Raw genomic sequence first — 15,828 nt, 5'->3', positions numbered from 1 at the left:
TACGTCTCCCCCCATTATCTATCCTCACGGTCTCCTCCATTATCTATCCTCACGTCTCCCCCTTATCTATCTCACGTCTCCCCCATTATCTATCCTCACGTCTCCCCCATTATCTATCTCACGTCTCCCCATTATGTATCCTCACGTCTCCCTCCATTATGTATCCTCACGTCTCCCCCATCTATCATATCCTCACGTCTCCCCATTATCTATCCTCACGTCTCCCCCATTATCTATCCTCACGCTCTCCCCCCATTATCTATCCTCACGTCTCCCCCATTATCTATCCTCACGTCTCCCCCATTATCTATCCTCACGTCCTCCCCATTATCTATCCTCACGTCTCCCCCATTATCTATCCTCACGTCTCCCCCATTATCTATCCTCACGTCTCCCCATTATCTATCCTCACGTCTCCCCCATTATCTATCCTCACGTCTCCCCCATTATCTATCCTCACGTCTCCCCCATTATCTATCCTCACGTCTCCCCCATTATCTATCCTCACGTCTCCCCCCATTATCTATCCTCACGTCTCCCCCATTATCTATCCTCACGTCTCCCCCATTATCTATCCTCACGTCTCCCCATTATCTATCCTCACGTCTCCCCCATTATCTATCCTCACGTCTCCCCATTATCTATCCTCACGTCTCCCCCATTATCTATCCCTCACGTCTCCCCCATTATCTATCCTCACGTCTCCCCATTATCTATCCTCACGTCTCCCCCATTATCTATCCTCACGTCTCCCCCATTATCTATCCTCACGTCTCCCCCATTATCTATCCTCACGTCTCCCCCATTATCTATCCTCACGTCTCCCCCATTATCTATCCTCACGTCTCCCCCATTATCTATCCCTCACGTCCCCCATTATCTATCCTCACGTCTCCCCATTATCTATCCTCACGTCTCCCCATTATCTATCCTCACGTCTCCCCCATTATCTATCCTCACGTCTCCCCCATTATCTATCCTCACGTCTCCCCCATTATCTATCCTCACGTCTCCCCCATTATCTATCCTCACGTCTCCCCCATTATCTATCCTCACGTCTCCCCCATTATCTCTATCCTCACGTCTCCCCCATTATCTATCCTCACGTCTCCCCCACTTATCTATCCTCACGTCTCCCCATATCTATCCTCACGTCTCCCCCATTATCTATCCTCACGTCTCCCCCATTATCTATCCTCACGTCTCCCCTCATTATCTATCCTCACGTCTCCCCCATTATCTATCCTCACGTCTCCCCCATTATCTATCCTCACGTCTCCCCCATTATCTATCCTCACGTCTCCCCCATTATCTATCCTCCACGTCTCCCCCATTATCTATCCTCACGTCTCCCCCATTATCTATCCTCACGTCTCCCCCATTATCTATCCTCACGTCTCCCCCATTATCTATCCTCACGTCTCCCCATTATCTATCCTCACGTCTCCCTCACTATCTATCCTCACGTCTCCCCCATTATCTATCCTCACGTCTCCCCCCCCATTATCTATCCTCACGTCTCCTCCATTATCTATCCTCACGTCTCCCCATTATCTATCCTCACGTCTCCCCCATTATCTATCCTCACGTCTCCCCCATTATCTATCCTCACGTCTCCCCCATTATCTATCCTCACGTCTCCCCCATTATCTATCCTCACGTCTCCCCCATTATCTATCCTCACGTCTCCCCCATTATCTATCCTCACGTCTCCCCCATTATCTATCCTCACGTCTCCCCCATTATCTATCCTCACGTCTCCCCCATTATCTATCCTCACGTCCTCCCCCATTATCTATCCTCACGTCTCCCCCATTATCTATCCTCACGTCTCCCCCATTATCTATCCTCACGTCTCCCTCCATTATCTATCCTCACGTCTCCCCCATTATCTATCCTCACGTCTCCCCCATTATCTATCCTCACGTCTCCCCCCATTATCTATCCTCACGTCTCCTCCATTATCTATCCTCACGTCTCCTCCATTATCTATCCTCACGTCTCCCCCATTATCTATCCTCACGTCTCCCCCATTATCTATCCTCACGTCTCCCCCATTATCTATCCTCACGTCTCCTCCATTATCTATCCTCACGTCTCCCCCATTATCTATCCTCACGTCTCCTCCATTATCTATCCTCACGTCTCCCCCATTATCTATCCTCACGTCTCCCCATTATCTATCCTCACGTCTCCCCCATTATCTATCCTCACGTCTCCCCCATTATCTATCCTCACGTCTCCCCCATTATCTATCCTCACGGTCTCCCCCATTATCTATCCTCACGTCTCCCCCATTATCTATCCTCACGTCTCCCCCATTATCTATCCTCACGTCTCCCCCATTATCTATCCTCACGTCTCCCCCATTATCTATCCTCACGTCTCCCCCCATTATCTATCCTCACGTCTCCCCCATTATGCTATCCTCACGTCTCCCCCATTATCTATCCTCACGTCTCCCCCATTATCTATCCTCACGTCTCCCCCATTATCTATCCTCACGTCTCCCCCATTATCTATCCTCACGTCTCCCCCATTATCTATCCTCACGTCTCCCCCATTATCTATCCTCACGTCTCCCCCATTATTCTATCCTCACGTCTCCCCCATTATCTATCCTCACGTCTCCCCCATTATCTATCCTCACGTCTCCCCCATTATCTATCCTCACGTCTCCCCCATTATCTATCCTCACGTCTCCCCCCATTATCTATCCTCACGTCTCCCCCATTATCTATCCTCACGTCTCCCCCATTATCTATCCTCACGTCTCCCCCATTATCTATCCTCACGTCTCCCCATTATCTATCCTCACGTCTCCCCCATTATCTATCCTCACGTCTCCCCCACTATCTATCCTCACGTCTCCCCCACTATCCTATCCTCACGTCTCCCCCATTATCTATCCTCACGTCTCCCCCATTATCTATCCTCACGTCTCCCCCATTATCTATCCTCACGTCTCCCCCCATTATCTATCCTCACGTCTCCCCCATTATCTATCCTCACGTCTCCCCCATTATCTATCCTCACGTCTCCCCCATTATCTATCCTCACGTCTCCCCCATTATCTATCCTCACGTCTCCCCCATTATCTATCCTCACGTCTCCCCCATTATCTATCCTCACGTCTCCCCCATTATCTATCCTCACGTCTCCCCCATTATCTATCCTCACGTCTCCCCCATTATCTATCCTCACGTCTCCCCCATTATCTATCCTCACGTCTCCCCCATTATCTATCCTCACGTCTCCCCCATTATCTATCCTCACGTCTCCCCCATTATCTATCCTCACGTCTCCCCCCATTATCTATCCTCACGTCTCCCCCATTATCTATCCTCACGTCTCCCCCATTATCTATCCTCACGTCTCCCCCATTATCTATCCTCACGTCTCCCCCATTATCTATCCTCACGTCTCCCCCCATTATCTATCCTCACGTCTCCCCCATATATCTATCCTCACGTCTCCCCCATTATCTATCTTCACGTCTCCCCATTATCTATCCTCACGTCTCCCCCATTATGTATCCTCACGTTCTCCCCCATTATCTATCCTCACGTCTCCCCCATTATCTATTCCTCACGTCTCCCTCCATTATCTATCCTCACGTCTCCCCATTATCTATCCTCGCGTCTCCCCCATTATCTATCCTCACGTCTCCTCATTATCTATCCTCACGTCTCCCCCATTATCTATCCTCACGTCTCCCCCCATTATCTATCCTCACGTCTCCCCCATTATCTATCCTCACGTCTCCCCATTATCTATCCTCACGTCTCCCCCATTATCTATCCTCACGTCTCCCCCATTATCTATCCTCACGTCTCCCCCATTTATCTATCCTCACGTCTCCCCCATTATCTATCCTCACGTCTCCCCCATTATCTATCCTCACGTCTCCCCCATTATGTATCCTCACGTCTCCCCATTATGTATCCTCACGTCTCCCCCATTATCTATCCTCACGTCTCCCCCATTATCTATCCTCACGTCTCCCCCATTATCTATCCTCACGTCTCCCCCATTATCTATCCTCACGTCTCCCCCCATTATCTATCCTCACGTCTCCCCCCATTATCTATCCTCACGTCTCCCCCATTATCTATCCTCACGTCTCCCCCATTATCTATCCTCACGTCTCCCCCCATTATCTATCCTCACGTCTCCCCATTATGTATCCTCACGTCTCCCCCATTATCTATCCTCACGTCTCCCCCATTATGTATCCTCACGTCTCCCCCATTATCTATCCTCACGTCTCTCCCATTATCTATCCTCACGTCTCCCCCATTATCTATCCTCACGTCTCCCCCATTATCTATCCTCACGTCTCCCCCATTATCTATCCTCACGTCTCCCCCATTATCTATCCTCACGTCTCCCCCATTATCTATCCTCACGTCTCCCCCCATTATCTATCCTCACGTCTCCCCCATTATCTATCCTCACGTCTCCCCCCATTATCTATCCTCACGTCTCCCCCATTATCTATCCTCACGTCTCCCCCATTATGTATCCTCACGTCTCCCCCATTATCTATCCTCACGTCTCCCCCATTATGTATCCTCACGTCTCCCCCATTATCTATCCTCACCGTCTCTCCCATTATCTATCCTCACGTCTCCCCCATTATCTATCCTCACGTCTCCCCCATTATCTATCCTCACGTCTCCCCCATTATCTATCCTCACGTCTCCCCCATTATCTATCCTCACGTCTCCCCCCATTATCTATCCTCACGTCTCCCACATTATCTATCCTCACGTCTCCCCATTATCTATCCTCACGTCTCCCCCATTATCTATCCTCACGTCTCCCCCATTATCTATCCTCACGTCTCCCCCATTATCTATCCTCACGTCTCCCCCATTATCTATCCTCACGTCTCCCCCATTATCTATCCTCACGTCTCCCCCATTATCTATCCTCACGTCTCCCCCATTATCTATCCTCACGTCTCCCCCATTATCTATCCTCACGTCTCTCCCATTATCTATCCTCACGTCTCCCCCATTATCTATCCTCACGTCTCCCCCATTATCTATCCTCACGTCTCCCCCCATTATCTATCCTCACGTCTCCCCCATTGGAGCTACAGCTGCTCAGGTCTCTGATGTTCAGTCTGTGACTCCGCCCCCTCACCTACGTCACAGGGTCCCCTGCTGCGCCCGGGGAGCAGCTGCTGCCGGTAATATATAGTGACAGATGGATCACGTGACTCCGCCCGCGGTTGATGACGTCATATAAACTGCGCCCGGACGGGAGAGAACCGTGTACGGTGAGAGCGTCACCGGGGGTGAGAGATATAATCATGTCCCCGGTCTGTATAATGTACTGTACTGTGTATAACACCCAGCAGTATACTCTGTACTGTACTGTACTGTGTATAACACCCAGCAGTATACTCTATACTGTACTGTACTGTGTATAACACCCAGCAGTATACTCTGTACTGTGTATAACACCCAGCAGTATACTCTGTACTGTACTGTACTGTGTATAACCCCCAGCAGTATACTCTGTACTGTACTGTGTATAACACCCAGCAGTATACTCTGTACTGTACTGTACTGTGTATAACACCCAGCAGTATACTCTATACTGTACTGTACTGTGTATAACACCCAGCAGTATACTCTGTACTGTGTATAACACCCAGCAGTATACTCTGTACTGTACTGTACTGTGTATAACCCCCAGCAGTATACTCTGTACTGTACTGTACTGTGTATAACACCCAGCAGTATACTCTGTACTGTACTGTACTATCTGTGTGTCTGTAGTGTAGGTGACATAGTGACACAGATCTATCAGTGTATAACACCCAGCAGTATACTCTATACTGTACTGTGTATAACACCCAGCAGTATACTCTGTACTGTACTATCTGTGTGTCTGTAGTGTAGGTGACATAGTGACACAGATATATCAGTGTATAACACACAGCAGTATACTCTATACTGTACTGTACTGTGTATAACACCCAGCAGTATACTCTATACTGTACTGTACTGTGTATAACACCCAGCAGTATACTCTATACTGTACTATACTGTGTATAAACACCCAGCAGTATACTCTATACTGTACTGTACTGTGTATAACACCCAGCAGTATACTCTATACTGTACTGTACTGTGTATAACACCCAGCAGTATACTCTATACTGTACTGTACTGTGTATAACACCCAGCAGTATACTCTATACTGTACTGTACTGTGTATAACACCCAGCAGTATACTCTATACTGTACTGTACTGTGTATAACACCCAGCAGTATACTCTATACTGTACTATCTGTGTGTCTGTAGTGCAGGTGACAGTGACACAGATATATCAGTGTATAACACCCAGCAGTATACTCTATACTGTACTGTACTGTGTATAACACCCAGCAGTATACTCTATACTGTTACTGTACTGTGTATAACACCCAGCAGTATACTCTATACTGTACTGTACTGTGTATAACACCCAGCAGTATACTCTATACTGTACTGTACTGTGTATAACACCCAGCAGTATACTCTATACTGTACTATCTGTGTGTCTGTAGTGCAGGTGACAGTGACACAGATATATCAGTGTATAACACCCAGCAGTATACTCTATACTGTACTGTACTGTGTATAACACCCAGCAGTATACTCTATACTGTACTATCTGTGTGTCTGTAGTGCAGGTGACAGTGACACAGATATATCAGTGTATAACACCCAGCAGTATACTCTATACTGTACTGTACTCCCTGTGTGTCTGCTCCCTTATATGTCACTGATTGCCTGTAATTTTCTACCCGGGTCCAATGCACTAGTGACACCACCTGAGATTATGTCTTGTTATCCTGTTTCTGCTTCATTAAAACTGTTTACATGTTGGTAGTGATATATATATATATATAATTTATTTACATAGATCAGCCACAACATTACAACCACCTTCCTAATATTGTGTATGTTCCCCTTGAGCCATGTGCTCCACAAGACCTCTGAAGGTGTCCTGTGGGATCTGACACCAACACGTTATCAGCAGATCCTATAGGTCCTGTAAGGTGTGAGGTGAGGGCCTCCATGGCTCGGACTTGTTTTTCCTGCACATCCCACAGATGCTCGATCAGGTTGAGATCTGGGGAATTTTGAGACCAGGATGTTTTGCACAGTGACAGACACATTATCCTGCTGAAAGAGGCCATTAAGGAGTGTACATGGTCTGCAACAATGTTTACCTAGGTGGTACGTGTCAAAGTAACATCCACCATAAATGCCAGATTCCAAAGATTCGCAACACAACATTGCCCAGAGCATCACACTGCCTCCACCCGCTTGCTGTCCTCCCATAGTACATACTGGTGCTATTACTTCCCCAGGTAAACATCGCACACTCACCTGATCGTCCACATAATGTAAAAGAAAAACGTGATTCATCAGACCAGGCCACCTTTTTCCATTGCTCCATGGTCTAGTTCTGTCATTCACGTGCCCATTGTAGGCGATTTTGGTGGTGAACATGGTTCAGCATGGGCGCACTGACCAGTCTGTGACTACACAGCTATATACACAGCCAGCTGCAATGTACTGTGTGTTCTGACAGCTTTCTATCATGGCCAGAATTAACTTTTTCAGCAATTTGTGCTACAGTAGCTCTTCTGTGGGACTGGACCAGACGGGTTAGCCTCCACTCCCCACAAGAATCAGTGATCAATGACCCTATCACAGGCTCACCGATTGCCCTTCCTTGCACTCCTTTTGGTAGGTACTAACCACTGCTTACTGGAAACACCCCACAAGACCTGCCGTTTTGAAGATGCTCTGACCCAGTCGTCTAGCTTTCACAGTTTAGCCCTAGTCACAGTTGCTCAGATTCATACACTTGACCATTTTTCCTGCTTCCATCACACAATCTTCAAGAACTGACTGTTCACTTGCTGCCTAATATATCCCACCACTTAAAAGGTGTTATTGCAACAAGATAATCAATGTTTTTCACTTCACTTGCCAGTGGTTTTATTGTTGTGACCAATCGGTGTGTGTGTGTGTGTGTGTGTATATATATATATATATATATATAATCAGTCCGTTTAGATGAAGAGGAAACTTGTCACGTCATATTTCCAGTTATTGTCTTCTGTTTCAAACATAGGTACAATGACAAAATGCATCGTCAAGGGCTGTCCGAACACAAGTCGAAAGAACAGTCGTGGCACCGGAGTCACCTTACATGGCTTTCCCAACACCCTTGAAAGAATAAAACTGTGGCTCCAGCAGATCGATAGAGACTTTGGCGACATCGACGCCTTTGCTCAGCGTGTTCTGGATACACGGAAAAGGAATATTTTTCGGATCTGTTCTGTTCATTTCTCGCCTCAGAGTTATGTTTGGGAAGGTAAAAAGTTGGTGCTAAGAAAGGATGCTGTTCCTTCTATTTTCCATGGATGTAAGTCTAGAGGAGGAGCAGAGGACAACGGTGGACTCTCACCAGCCAAGAGAATGAAAATTGAAACTCTTACAGATGGACAGGAAAAGCCACACCCAGCGCAATGGCGCCTCTGTCCCAAGACCAAAACGTTCATTTTGGAAAAAGGAAACATGGCTTGCACAGAAACAGACGAGACTGGCAACGATAACACATTTGGTAGTCCCTTCCATGGCGTTAGAGATGCATTTACATCAACAGCCAAAAAGATGGTTAATGCCTCGACATCCACAGATTACCATCTTTTTCAGGTTGACAAGGGTACACAGTGGCCAGAATATGAGTTAAATTTTGATGGCGAACCATGGAAGGTGAAGCACGATCACTTCTATCCGACTATCCTCAACACTACGCCAAAACCTACTAAGGAGCAGGAGGAAGCCTTGGAGCACCCTAAAGACACGTTCCACAAACAGAACTCTGTTATCCTGATGCAACATGATGAGTGCTCTGAACTGGAGGACATGCCCGTCCAAGAGACTACGTTTTTCATCGATGAAAGAGGTCGTATGAGCAAATCAGATGACTGTTACTCGGACTTCACGCCTGACTATGCAAGACCTGTCACCCCTGAGCCCCCTGCAAAACCCATATTCCCGGAGATAGACATGGCCAAAGAGAGAAAATTCATAGTATTTGGATCTTGCCTAGATGAATTATTTTACAGACTTGCCTGTCAGTTTGGAGACGGTTGTAGAGCGCCCATAGTTCAGTTGGAGAAGCATATCAACGGCACTTTTCTGTCCGTCATTGGACTCTGTCACAATGGACATCGTTTCCACCTCTGGAACAGCCAGCCTTTCCTAAAGCACATTGCGGCAGGGAATCTCCTCTTTGCCTCAGCCATTCTCTTCAGTGGATCCAGCTTCAGCAAAGTGCAAGAAATGTCTCGTTTAATGGGCCTGCAACAAATCAGTGCCTCCACCTACAGCAAATACCAGCGTAGGTTCATATTTCCGACAATTGATTTACACTGGCAGCAGGAGCGAAGGCGTCTCAGAGAAGTTCTCCGGGATACGCAGTTGACCTTGGCTGGTGACAGCCAGCATGGTGGTACTAGCCTCTCCTCGAAGCACTGCACGTACACCTTCATTGATGTTGCCACAAAGCGGATTCTTGATTTTCAACTTGAAGAGCGGCCTGAAAAGGCTTCCTCCGTTTCTCTAGAGGAACACGTTTTTCAAACTTGCTTAAACAGACTTATAAAAGAGAATTTTGACATCAAAACTGTTGCTACGGACCGTCATTGCGGCATAAAAAAGGTAATGGGTGAGAAGTTCTTCCATCTACGGCATGAATATGATCTGTGGCGTTATGCCAAAGGCCTTAAAAATCGCCTTAGGGCTGCTAGCAGGAAAAAGGCCTGTTCGGACCTTGCTGGCTGGATTCCTTCTATCACAAACCATTTGTGTTGGTCTTCATGTGCTGGCCAGGGAAATGTCCACATGCTACGAGATTGTTGGAGGTCGCTGCTTCCTCACATTGTGGATCAACACAAATGGGATGATAACCATCCCTGTCAGATCTGTACCCATGGCTACGTAATGCCCAAAGTACTCGGTGTACACCCTTTTCTTAAAAGTGAGAGTCCAGCCTTAAAGGAACTAAGGCAGTTGGTGCTGAGTTCGAGGATTACCAAGGATTTGACCCGACTGTCGCAGTTTTATCACCAAGGAGAAATTAAAGTCTACCATAATTTTAGTTCGAAATATCGTCCGAGGAGGACCCATTTCAAAATGGATGCTTTAGAAGCAAGGACAAAACTGGCTATCCTGGCTCACAACGTCAATGTCCACCGACAGCACAGACACACAGTATACTCTAGAAATATGAGATACGGCCCGTGCTCTATGACCCATAAACTTCTGTTCCCAAAACCCCGCAAACGCTGGTCGGCCAAACGAGCTGACCAGGACGCTGCTAGCGAACACATTGTACAAATGATATGTGACGTTCTGAAACTATGTACTGGCAATGTGAGGCACAGCTGGCACTATATGCCAGCCACCCTTCCTGCAAACCTAGCCAATGAGTCCAGAGCATGATATAGACCATGTCATTTGAACCTTCTTGTAACACTTTGCATGTACTCGCCACCCTAGCCTAGTTTGGAAGGATTTGTCCTGGAGAGACGTAAATAACTCGTAACTTTGTGTTTTTATTGTGTATTAATCCGTGTATTGGTACCGGAGCCCTTTGGTGTTCTCAGTCTTCACACTACTCAAGAGCCAGTAAAGGGTCCTAGTAGACTCGTATTGTAATTTTGTAAAATACTCCTCTTTAAACTAGCGATCTTAATGGGCCACTAAACCCCAACCGCAAGAGAAATACACTGATTAGCGTTACCCTGATGTTCTATTGCAGCTCTGATATAAAGTAGCCTCCGTTACGGACAGCTGAAGACCCTCCCACATGTTTAGGACAGAGCCCTGGAGGGCTCAAACAGCTGATTTTGTATGTATCTGAGATTCTATGACGTCACCAAACCTGTCCCCTGTATAAAAAAATTGGCTATTGGCTTTATTATTTCAGCAATACATCGTCTTTATGTTAGTAACATATAGAGGCTTTACTTGCTTTCAGATACATCTCATATAATATTGATCAACAAGTGAATCTCCAGGTTAATTATGTTCCATTTGAAGGGTTAGAATTATTAATTTTGGGGGTTGACAATCTCCAGACTTTCATTTCACACAATTTCTCCTTTTTATATTGCACTTCCCGGTCTACTGTTTATATAACGGTATGTGTTTTGTATTGTGACGTCTACATTATGTGTAAAAAATAAATTAAATATATGTATTGATATTTATCATCCTATTATAATGTCTCTAGTTATCCTGCTGCCCCTGACATCTATATCCCTTCTCTCTCTTCTGCATTACACTTCTATATCCCTCTTCTCTCCTATAATACACTCTGCCATGTAACAAGCCCCCACTCCCGTGTCCCTCCTCTGCCCTGTAACAAGCCCCCACTCCCGTGTCCCTCCTCTGCCCTGTAACAAGCCCCCACTCCTGTGTCCCTCATCTGCCCTGTAACAAGGCCCCACTCCCGTGTCCCTCCTCTGCCCTGTAACAAGCCCCCACTCCCGTGTCCCTCCTCTGCTCTGTAACAAGCCCCCACTCCCGTGTCCCTCCTCTGCCCTGTAACAAGCCCCCACTCCCCTGTCCCTCCTCTGCCCTGTAACAAGCCCCCACTCCCCTGTCCCTCCTCTGCCCTGTAACAAGCCCCCACTCCCGTGTCCCTCCTCTGCCCTGTAACAAGCCCCCACTCCCGTGTCCCTCCTCTGCCCTGTAACAAGCCCCCACTCCCGTGTCCCTCCTCTGCCCTGTAACAAGCCCCCACTCCCGTGTCCCTCCTCTGCCCTGTAACAAGCCCCCACTCCCGTGTCCCTCCTCTGCCCTGTAACAAGCCCCCACTCCCGTGTCCCTCCTCTGCCCTGTAACAAACCCCCACTCCCGTGTCCCTCTTCTGCCCTCTAACAAGCCCCCTCTCCCGTGTCCCTCTTCTGCCCTGTAACAAGCCCCCACTCCCGTGTCCCTCCTCTGCCCTGTACCGGGCCCCCACTCCCGTGTCCCTCCTCTGCCCTGTACCGGGCCCCCACTCCCGTGTCCCTCCTCGGCCCTGTACCGGGCCCCCACTCCCGTGTCCCTCCTCGGCCCTGTACCGGGCCCCCACTCCCGTGTCCCTCCTCGGCCCTGTACCGGGCCCCCACTCCCGTGTCCCTCCTCAGCCCTGTACCGGGCCCCCACTCCCGTGTCCCTCCTCGGCCCTGTACCGGGCCCCCACTCCCGTGTCCCTCCTCGGCCCTGTACCGGGCCCCCACTCCCGTCTCCCTCCTCGGCCCTGTACCGGGCCCCCACTCCCGTGTCCCTCCTCTTCCCTGTACTGGGTATATTGACCACGACATCTGTACCTGCCTGTGTTTATCCAGCTGCATCCATCCATCTAAACTCTATCACATCAGGGGGCTACCCTGAGGACCGCGATCTGCAGACTCCCGGCAGCAAAATCCATCCTGCTTTGAGGTGGTTCTTGGTGAAGACCAGGGGGTCTGTTAGACTCCGCGCCTCAGGATCGCCTACACCAATTCTGATTAATAGTTGTTCTCAGTGACCATAACAAATGCATATGGGAAATATAGAGAAATGGGCTATCCAATAACAGTTAACTTAATTCATAAATGACTCATACTTATATCCACAAGATAACAAGAAGCTCAAATAAAAAGCACTAGATGAATAAGAAGGGGCCACTGATACTATGTACCACATGTAACCATATTTATACCACACCAGGGAGCACGTTTTCTACAGGACAGGGTATATACCATACCAGTTAGTGTAAACACTACAGAGCCCTCCCAACTTAATTAGCCATTCATCAGACCCTTACATGTATGTAATGAGCATTTTATTACATACATTCCGTTGCCCTTTATTTAATAAACAATCAAAAACAAAAATTGGGACTTGTGAATATTTATTCATTCACATGAGTCCCAGTGGAGCTTGCAGTCTAAATTCCCTACCACACAGAAACAGGCATGGTTTAGTTTTGTTAGATAACTTACCATGTGGGCTGGATACATGGGAACAACACCCAAACTCCACACAGATAAGGCCATGGTCAGGAATCAAACTCATGACCCCAGCATGACAATCACTGTGCTGCCATGTTTGTTGTTACAGAATAAAGCCACACCGGTCTTTGTCAATTGAAAGCTGGTATAAGCAAGTCACGGTCACTGTGCTACGAATAGTGGATAAACAGGTAGGGGGTGTAAGCTGGGGGCGGTAGACAGGATGGCAGATGTAATAGAGCACAAAGTGAGGGAATCCCCACTGCTCAACCGTTAAGTACATCATAAAGTGTCAATTTATGGGCTCAGACAGGTAACAAGATGGCCAAAAACGTACGTGGCTGATGACCACAACTATTATCTGTGTCTGAACTCCAGAAATCCCCATGGGGTCCGCTCTTTCAAGTCAACTACTAGACGACTGTATGTGTTCAACTCTGCCACCCATGTGTGTGGCCAATGGGGCACATCTCATATTAAGCTGCCCATAGTTTGTGTACTGTACAGCATATTGTATAGATACTGCCCGAGGTTTCCCGGGCCCAGTGTGGCTGGTTCCTGAGTCCCCCATAGGCTGTGCTCAGCCTTTTCTGTTGCCACACATACAGCCTGGTGGAGGCATGACCATTGTGCCCGGGTCCTACACTGTCTGTGCACCACACTTGTGCGGTTGCCATCTTCAAATGTAGTCCGGCGCCAGGGGTTAAAACACTGGCGCCAGGTGCCACATGCATGAAATGAAGGTTTTAATTAAAATAAAAATGTTTTTTTTAAAGTGTGCACTGCACCGCTGAGTAGGTAGCGCCACAGTATATGTGGGGTTAAACCCCAGCGCTAGGTGCTCGAAGAGCTTCAGCTAGCGGCAGCCCAGAGGGGTTGCATGAATCAACCAAGATTAGTTAAAGGAGCAGGAGGCTGGATTACCTCCTGCTAAGATAGTGTCCAAACTATTTCAAGAGCCCTGTTTAACCTGAAATGTACTTCTGAATATCACTAGTACCTCTCTAGTGGATTTAACTGTCTTTCAGTACTTCCTGAGCTAATAAACATCACTGCTTAGGGAACCTGCTTTGATGCCTACTTACCTGCTGTAATTCCTGTGACCTACAGATTAGACCAAGGGGTAAATGTATTATGCTGCGATTTTTTTCAACTCACTGGAAATCGGCGACTTTGCAGCTAAAATTTTAAGCGGCGATGGCTTGTAAAGCCTGCCCCCAAATCGAATCCGTTCTCCGGCTGTTCTGAGGTTGGGACCCAGCATCCAGTACCAACACTTTGCCTGCTACATGCAGCTCTGGCCAGTGTGATAGGCCAGGGGTAACCATCCACAGCAACCCTGATCTGAAGGCGGGAGGTCAGTGGTACCAGCCCAGATGGACGTGGTTCTGGATCCCGCAAAGGTGCCTAGTGGTGGCAGCAGCATACGCCCCTCCTACTGCCATTAGCGGGCACATTTGGGAGAAAAGGGGACATCGGGAAGGCAAGCTCAGCCGGTCCCCAGCAACATAACAGACAGTGGCATAGGAGGTCTAACCTGTCACAACAATGCTTACCCCTCAGGCAGCGCACAAATCTATGACAATGCAAAAAAAGTAAAGATCTTCAGTTGCATATAATGTCTAAGAGCAGGTTGGAGGGCACCCCGTAGTATTAGGAGACAAATATTTTATACTGAACATTTATATGTAAACATTCTGTTTGTCAAAAGAAGCCAACTACCGCACTTCTTCCAATTCCAGTGAATCCAACATTGCTCCTACTATTCAATTTCCCCATGGATTGCCCATCTTGTAGTTACCAGCAGAGCTAGTGCTGCAGATTGTCTCTCTCTGTTTCTAGTGCTGCCATGTTAGGACCTGTTGGACCATAAAGACCTTCAAGGCAGCCACCAGCTCACCTTATGCCTGCTCAGAAACTCTAATTCTGCAGGACTCTCCTCTCTTGCCTGGGCCCCTCTCTCCCAAACACCTTCTATCTAGGATCCTGTTCCCTAACACTGGTCCATGTCCTGTTCTACGCTCTCCACTGGGAAAATCTTCACCCTTGAAGCTATGTCCTATGGAACACTCTTCTTGTCCCCTGGACCCTGTCTCCTCTCCTGGGTTCCTGTACCCTGACACCCTCTCCTCTCTTCTCTTCAGCCCTCTCCACTGGTACACGCATGCCACCTTATCCCTGGTGGGGGATACAGGAAAAAAAATGGGGATGGGAAAAAGGGTACATGCATTAGTTGTGGAATATCCAGGTCTGAGAAAAAGTTAAGTCCTGGGGGCATCCGAACACCTCCAAACATATTGAGTTCTATGAGCTCTAGAAGCTCATCAAAGAGCATTAGCTATATGAATTGTTTACCTTGCTCTTATATGTTTTAATATTATTTCTCACACGGTCCAAAATGAGATATTTTTAAGAACATAATAGATAATACTGTATATATCAATTATATTTATCCAGTTTTGATTAGTATAGCAATAGTGCACTAGGGAACAGGGGCAATTATTGTTGGTATTATCACACTTCTGTAGTCATTAATTATAAATGAAGACACAGCTGTTTATTCCATGGATCTAAACCTAGCTACCAATCCGACAGTAGTGCCTTCCGATGTTGTAACCTAAACTTAACCAAAATCTAAGCGTCATTTTGATCATAGCAACTTAAATGCCATGTTTCTTACTGAAATAATCAATTATCCTGGATTTATAGAGCACGTCTTTCTTACTCCCTGGTTTTGTCTCTTATTGTAATAGAATAT

At 47.4% G+C, this 15,828-nt stretch overlaps 1 protein-coding gene across 1 annotated transcript; it reads left to right on the top strand.

Moving 5' to 3' along the window:
• The first annotated feature begins 5,189 nt into the window (after positions 1-5,189).
• Positions 5,190-11,293, top strand: LOC142160086 (uncharacterized). Its single transcript, XM_075215011.1, has 2 exons — positions 5,190-5,305; positions 8,150-11,293. The coding sequence occupies exon 2, from the start codon at positions 8,155-8,157 to the stop codon at positions 10,525-10,527; it is 2,373 nt and encodes a 790-aa protein (XP_075071112.1). The 5' UTR covers positions 5,190-5,305; positions 8,150-8,154; the 3' UTR covers positions 10,528-11,293.
• The last annotated feature ends 4,535 nt before the right edge of the window (positions 11,294-15,828 follow it).

Source organism: Mixophyes fleayi, chromosome 6 (genome assembly GCF_038048845.1).
Source record: "Mixophyes fleayi isolate aMixFle1 chromosome 6, aMixFle1.hap1, whole genome shotgun sequence".
Classification (NCBI taxonomy): domain Eukaryota; kingdom Metazoa; phylum Chordata; class Amphibia; order Anura; family Limnodynastidae; genus Mixophyes; species Mixophyes fleayi.
Note: the sequence above shows the minus strand (reverse complement) of the source record. Positions and strands in the feature narration are given on the sequence as shown.